Raw genomic sequence first — 7,045 nt, 5'->3', positions numbered from 1 at the left:
CATATGTCACTAGCACAGTCATCTTTCCAAGCGCTTCTTTCTCGAGAGGCCGGGGGCGGGGCAGGGGGAGGGGGAGGGAGAGGGGGCGTGCGGGGCCACGAGCGAGGCGGGGAGGGGCGCGGAGGCCGGGCTTGGGGCCGCCCTGCGCATGCGCGGGCCGTTGGTGGGGCCGGAACCGGGTTTCGGGGCTGCGCAGCCGGCGGAGCGCGTTTTGCGAGGCACCGGACGTCGCGGCGGTGGCGGCCGGGCGGCGAAGCTGGAGCGGCGGTGGCGGCGGCGGCGGGAGGCCGGGGCTGAGGCCGGGGCCGGGGCTGCGAGGCCCGTGGGGCGGCAGGCGGCGGCGGCCCGGGGCTCGAGCCCGGAGGCGGGAGCGGCCGCCATGGCCGAGAGCATCGTGAGTGGGGCGGCGGGCGGGCGCGAGCGCGGCGCCGGCATGAGGCAGCAGATTTGCCGGCGCGGCCTGCGGGAGGCCGGGCTCCCTCCCTCCGCCGGGCTCGCCCGCGCGCCCTCCCCGGCCCGGGCCTCGCGCGCCCCGCCGGCGTCCGCGGACGGCTGGGCTCCCGGAGCGGGGCCCGGGGCCGGCGGGCGCGGAGGTGCGCGGGGCCGGGAGCCTCGCTCGGCCGGGGCGCCCGCAGGGCTGAGTTAGGGGCGGGCGCGCCCCCTTCCCGTCCGGTGGGAAGTCGCTGCGATCGGAGGGAGCCCCCCCGAGGCGCACGGCTTTCGGTTGCCGCGGAGGATGCTTGGGGTCTTCCGGGGCGCCGAGCTTTCGCCCGGGCGCGGCCGCTGCGGCGTCGGCGGGAAGCCCGGCCCCGCGTCGGGGGCTGTGCTCGGACGGCTCCTGCGCGCCCGGCTCCGCGCACGGGCCCCGGCGGCTCCTCCGCGTTCCCAGCCTGGAGACGAGCGGCGGCAGCGAGTGCCCGAGAGGACCTCGCTCCTCTTAAAATAGGATTTACCTGTCGTTGGTGGCTTCTAGTAATAGGTTCTGATCTGCTTCCAAACTTTGTGTTTACCGGGGTGCCTCTGGCTGAACCGGAGTGGCCACGGGCGAGTGAGTGTTAGGGACAAGGCCATTGCTCCACGGGCGTGCATAAGGCCCCCCTCGACGCCAGGGGTCTCTTGTCGCATTTCTCAGATTGTGAGGGCTTAAAACAGAGCCGCCTTCTGAAGTGGATTCCAAGGTGTTTTTTTGAATTTAGAAAGAGGTCTAAAAATTTCTGTGAGTTAAACTGATTTTTATCTCACCAGTTCTTTGACTTTGCCAGGAAGTAGTCTGGGCTCACCTTCTTTCTTTTTTATTTTTGGTGAGGAAGATTGGCCCTGAGTTAATATGTGTGCCCATCTTCCTCTATTTTGTGTGTGGGACCCCCCGCCACAGCATGGCTTGATGAGCTGTGGGTATGTCCATGCCCGGGATCCGAACCTGCAAACCCCGGGCCACTGAAGCAGAGTGAACATGTAACCACTGTGCCAACTGGGCGGCCCCTGAGCTCATTTCCTTATAAATAGTGAGACCTAAGTTAGGAGAGGCGGTGTGTCCATGTTGCAGGTCTGTCTCTCCTTAGGGACTTAATTCTGTAGCCTGTGTCAGAGGCCGAGCCAGAGCTTCCCTCAGTACGAATTCTGTTTGTCTCTTGGGGTTAATGCTGGGCTTGGCTGGGAGACCTGGACTGCCGTGCCCTGTTGTGGAGGATCAGGTAGAGCGACTTCCTAAGCTTGGAACTCTCCAGAAGCCTGTAAGCCTGACCTTTAGTCCCTCCAGGAGTGCAGTGTCATGCTCTGGTCCTGGGTGAGCAGTGGGAGGAATGGCCAGAATCTTCGACCGGGAAACTGCTCTTCCCGTGTTGACGTGCCCAAGGGTGGAGGCAGACTCGATGCCCATGCCACAGGCTGCGGAGCACGTCTCTGGGTGTAGAATCCGCCATGAAGTGTCCTAGAAATCAGCGGGTGAAAGACTTTGTGCGTGCGCTCCACACGTTAAGCAAGTATAGTTGAGGAGCAAAAACAAGATATTTTATGCTCTTAACAATTGGGACTTCCTAAGGATTATTTGAAACAAAATCTTAAAAATTGAGAACAATGTGGGGGCAAAGCCTGTTCAGTCAACTCAAAGTTACTAGAAAACGAGAAAGACGGAGTCCAGCTATTTTAGGAAAATCTAGATTATCCTTAATTTGTTTGATAAAAGCAGACAGTAGATTGAAAGCCATTGTGGCGTTTTATCTCATATCTATCGGTGAAAACCTCTTTTCAGAAACAACGGCCTGTTACGTTTTCCACTGTGCAGTGCTGTTTTAAATACAGTGCACAGTGCAGTGACTGCTGAGAGGAGAACCTGCAGCCTGGTGCCTCCACCCCTTGCGTGGCCTGTGTGCGGCAGGGCGTGTGGTGTCCTGCCCCTGACTGAAGCGTGGCCCGAGGTCGCCTCTGTGATAGCGCACCTCGGAAGGGCTTTGGTCAGTGTAGAGACCCAGTCTTGGAAAGTGGCGCTCTTTGTCCAGGAGCCTTCCAGGCCTGCCCGTCGTTTCAGGCTCGCCGCAAAAATAGTTTTTTTAAAATTTTGCTGACTTTTATGATGGTGTTAAACACTTTTACTTCTTTTATTTTAATCTTTCTATTAAAAGTAAATAACGGGCCAGCCCCATGGCTGAGTGGTTAAGTTTGTGCGCTCTCCTTTGGCGGCCCAGGGTTTTGCTGGTTCAGATCCCGGGCGTGGGCATGGCACTGCTCATCAGGCCAGGCTGAGGTGGCGTCCCACAGAGCACAACCAGACGCACTCACAACTAGAATGTACAACTGTGTACTGGGGGGCTTTGGGGAGAAGAAGGAGAAGAAGAAGGAAGATTGGCAACAGATGTCAGTCAGGGCCAATCTTTAAAAAAAAGTAAATAAATTAGAAGGTTTCTTACGACTCTTTTAAGTCAGTCTAATGTCTGTGTGTACATCCTGGAACAATGTGAGACGTTTTTTGTGAGGAAGATTAGCCCGGAGCTAACATCTGTGCCCATCGTCCTCTATTTTATGTGGGACGCTGTCACAGCATGGCTTGATGAGTGGTGTGTAGGTCTGCACCCGGGACCTGAACCTGTGAACCCTGGGCTGCCGAACTGGAGCGAGTGAACTTAACCACTATGCCACTGGCCGGCCCCCAGACCTTTTTTAAAGAACCTGGTCATTCATGATGCATGGTGGGGTTTTCTTCTGTTTTTGTTTGTTTGTTTGTTTTTTGTAAATCTGAAGAGAAAAATATTAGTGTTGCAGAGATATTCTTCATAAGTAATGGTTAGGAATTGGGGTTGTGTCTTTCTGAATGAAATAAGCGTGGAGAATCAGGGCAGTCCTCTCAGGAAGTCCTCCCATATGTTGATGAATTTCGTACCTCGGCTTCATCTTGTAGAAACTTTGGTATCGCAAGGGGAAGGGTGGGGTTTGGCTTTAAGTTTCGGTCACCCATATGATGTTGAAAGACTGCAGATGTTAGTGTTAATAATAGATCAGGACCTTACTGGTCTGTGCAGTAACCATCTCGTTTCATTTCAACAGATCATTCGTGTTCAGTCTCCAGATGGGGTGAAGCGGATCACAGCAACCAAGAGAGAAACGGCTGCAACATTTTTGAAAAAGGTACCTGTGGCTCGGGTGTTTGCCTGTCAGGATCTTCTTCGTCCTCCACTGTATTCCCTTCCCATTCTCTACCTTTCCTCTTTTCCTCATTCCGCCCACTCCCAAGTTGAGTCTATTGCATTGCTTTTCTCTATCGAGCTTGGTTGGATTGATACAGCATCACATTGTGTCACGACTGACCACTGCGTACAAGTGTAGGACCAAGGGCCCAGATGTAGGTGTAAAACCATGTCACAGGAGTAGTGTTTATGACAGTGAAAAAGAGGAGAGTGAAAAACTTGAATTGTCTGTCAAAGGGGAATTGTTAAAAACATGTATAGAATGATCCCCTTTGTTCTTAAAAACTAATGCCACATAACACACATCTGTTGTGTGAGCACAGAATGTGACGTGAAAGAGCACCAGCTGACTTGAAGAGGTAGCCTTGGGAGGAGAGGCCTGAAGTCAGGAGAGTGGCTCTCACTTTATACTTCATGCCAGAGGACAGCAAACTATGGCTCCAGGGCTGGCCGCCTGTGTTTTTTTTTGAGGAAGATTAGCCCTGAGCTAATTACTGCCAATCTTCCTCTTTTTGCTGAGGAAGACTGGCCCTGAGCTAGCATCCTTGCCCGTCTTCCTCTACTTTATACGTGGGACGCCTGCCACAGCATGGTTTTTGCCAAGTGGTGCCATGTCCACACCCGGGATCCGAACCGGCAAACCTTGGGCCGCGGAGAAGCAGAACATGCGAACCGGGCTCGCCCTGGCCGCCTGTTTTTGTAAGTAGAGTTTTACTGGAATACAGCCACAGTCATTGATTTGTGTATTGTCTGACTGCTTTGGAGCTCTAACGGCAGGGAGGTGAGCTGGGGCAGAGACTGTGTGGCCTGCAAAGCCAGAAATATTTACTGCCTGGCCCTTTACGGAAAAGTTTGCCAGCCTCTGCTTTATACATTCTGTGTTATTTGAATTTGTTGCAAGCAGGTGTTACCTTTGGTAATGATGAAAAATATCGTTTTTCATTTTTCATAAGCAAAAAATACTGTAGTGTCATGGACTGTTAGAGCCAGAGGGAATCTTAGGTGTCTTATAGTCTGACTTTTTTATTTTCACAAAGGTGGAAACTGAAGGCCAGGGGAGTAAAGAGACTTACTGAGGCTCACACTGGGCCTGTGATCTGTTGGTGAGGCCACAACTCTTACTTGGGAAATTTGGTTTCTAAAACGTAGTTGCTATCATGGTTCCAATAGCACTGCTTACAGGACCATATTTCTAGGAATAAAAGGAAGAAGAATTAGGTGCAATAGGTAACAGAATCTCTGAGTCTTCAGGAAATTTTTAGTATCCTACTCTTGCAGTAGCATCTGACCATTGTCAGCTTGTTCTTAGGGATGGTGCTAGGATATGGTAAGTGCTAGAATTCTTGAGAGGTCATCTGCACAAAGATTAAGCATTAAGTGGCTATTGCTTAGATAATTGTGCGGATAAACACCAGACGTAAGAGAACTACCTATAGTTCTTTACTTTTCTGAGGCTTTGTGATAGGGACATTTTTTAACTTAGGCTATAGTAACCACGGGTAGATAGGATTTTGTGGGGGTTTTTTTGTGGCTTTTTTTGGGAAGATTAGCCCTGAGCTAATTGCTGCCACTCCTCCTCTTTTTGCTGAGGAAGACTGGCCCTGAGCTAACATCCGTGCCCATCTTCCTCTACTTTATATGTGAGACACCTACCACAGCATGGCTTGACAAGTGGTGCCATGTCTGCACCCAGGATTGGAACCGGTGAACCCTGGGCCGCCGAAGCGTAACGTGCGCACATAACCGCTGCACCACCAGGCTGGCCCTGATTTTGTTTTTAACTTGAGGTTTTTGTGCTTGGTATCAAATGTAGAGTGGTCACACAGGTTAAATTCAGAAGATTTCAGAGAAACCTAAAAATATAACATTGTAGTTCTGACTTCTGTTTGCTTCAGAAGTATTCCTGAAATCCTGGTATTTCCCTCTGGGTGGTTCATTGTTGCCTCGCATAGAGAAACACAGACACGACAGCTTGTCATTGGAAGTGGTTGGAGTTGGGGAGATATAGTTTGATTTTGACTGTTTGATCGCTGAAGCCATCATCAACACAGTAGTCATTGCTTGGAAGAAATTTTCTTGGGAATACTAAAAAACAAACACATTTATTACTCTGAAGTATGTTTCCCTCAAATGAAAATCCTTTCCTTTGATTATAAAAATAGTATGGATTAATTATAACAGATTCAGGCAACACAGAAAAGCATAAAGAAACAAGCAAGAATCACTTGCAATTCTGCTGCCCAGAAATAACTGTTAACATAGCACGTCTGTGCGTGCACACGTGAGTGCATGCAGTCACACACCCTACACATACGTGCACAAACTGTTGCCGAAGTGGGATCATACTGTACTGTTGCTGTGCTTGTCAGATCTAGTGTATTGAGTTTAAGGAGAAACATTTATGTATCACTAAGAAAGAAGAAAGTGCTATCACACCTGCTGTCCCTTGTCACTTAGAATTTTATATTTAAATAAAGTGGTATTTTAGACTTATTTGGAAATAATTTATTTTAACCATGTATTATTTTTACCTATACATAAGAATGAAAATCTTGGGGAAATTAATTGGGTAGGATCTCCCTACAACATCACATTCAGAGGGTAGTCCTTCTAAACCATTTTTTGACTCAGCTGTTAGTGTCCATGTCTTACCGCGGAGAGTCATTGTCTGCACTGTCGGCAGGGTCAGTGTGCCACCTGCTGACACCTGTTCTGCGGGTGCTGGTGCTGAAGTTCTCTCCATCCTACCAGGAGGGCTTGACAAACAGGATTCCTCTTCCTTCCTTGACTGATGGTTAAATGGCTTGTTTGATAGAAATGTTGAGGGTGACAGTTGTCCAGCCATGCCACCTGGGTGACAAGTTTACACACGCCCAGGCAGTGTCCTTTGTGTCAGTCCTGCTGCCCTGCAGGCAAAAACTGTAAGACGCTGTTGCTCTTAAGATGTATCCGTTTCAAAGATGTTAAATTCTTATCATATGATCATTTGTAACCTTTTTTTCACTTGACAGTAGGTTATGGACATGGTTCTATGTCAATAAATGTAGATTTACATCCTTTTTTTTTATTGTGATAAAAAAATAACCCGCAACATAAAATTTGCCATCTAAACCATTTTTTTTTAAGATTGGCACCTGAGCTGACAACTGTTGCCAATCTCCTTTTTTTTTTTCTTTTTCTCCCCAAATCCCCCCAGTACATAGTTGTATATTTTAGTTGTGGGTCCTTCTAGTTGTGGCATGTGGGATGCCGCCTTGGCATGGCCTGACAAGCGGTGCCATGTCCGCGCCCAGGATCCATACCGGCGAAACCCTGGGCTGCCGAATCCGAGCGTGTGAACTTAACCTGTCCACCATGGGGCCGGC

General features: G+C 50.1%; 1 protein-coding gene across 2 annotated transcripts in view; it reads left to right on the top strand.

Annotated features, from left to right (window-relative positions):
- Nucleotides 1-200: 200 nt before the first annotated feature.
- Nucleotides 201-7,045, top strand: part of NPLOC4 (NPL4 homolog, ubiquitin recognition factor) — a 68,911-nt gene continuing 62,066 nt past the window's right edge. For both annotated transcript variants that reach the window (XM_070483829.1, XM_044745975.2), the window contains exons 1-2: nucleotides 201-394; nucleotides 3,541-3,621. In XM_070483829.1, the coding sequence (XP_070339930.1) occupies nucleotides 380-394; nucleotides 3,541-3,621 (96 nt within the window). In that variant the 5' untranslated portion in view covers nucleotides 201-379. The remainder of the gene's footprint in view (nucleotides 395-3,540; nucleotides 3,622-7,045) is intronic.

This window comes from Equus asinus, chromosome 13, assembly GCF_041296235.1.
Source record: "Equus asinus isolate D_3611 breed Donkey chromosome 13, EquAss-T2T_v2, whole genome shotgun sequence".
Taxonomy (NCBI): domain Eukaryota; kingdom Metazoa; phylum Chordata; class Mammalia; order Perissodactyla; family Equidae; genus Equus; species Equus asinus.
This window is presented reverse-complemented; position numbering and strand designations above follow the sequence as displayed.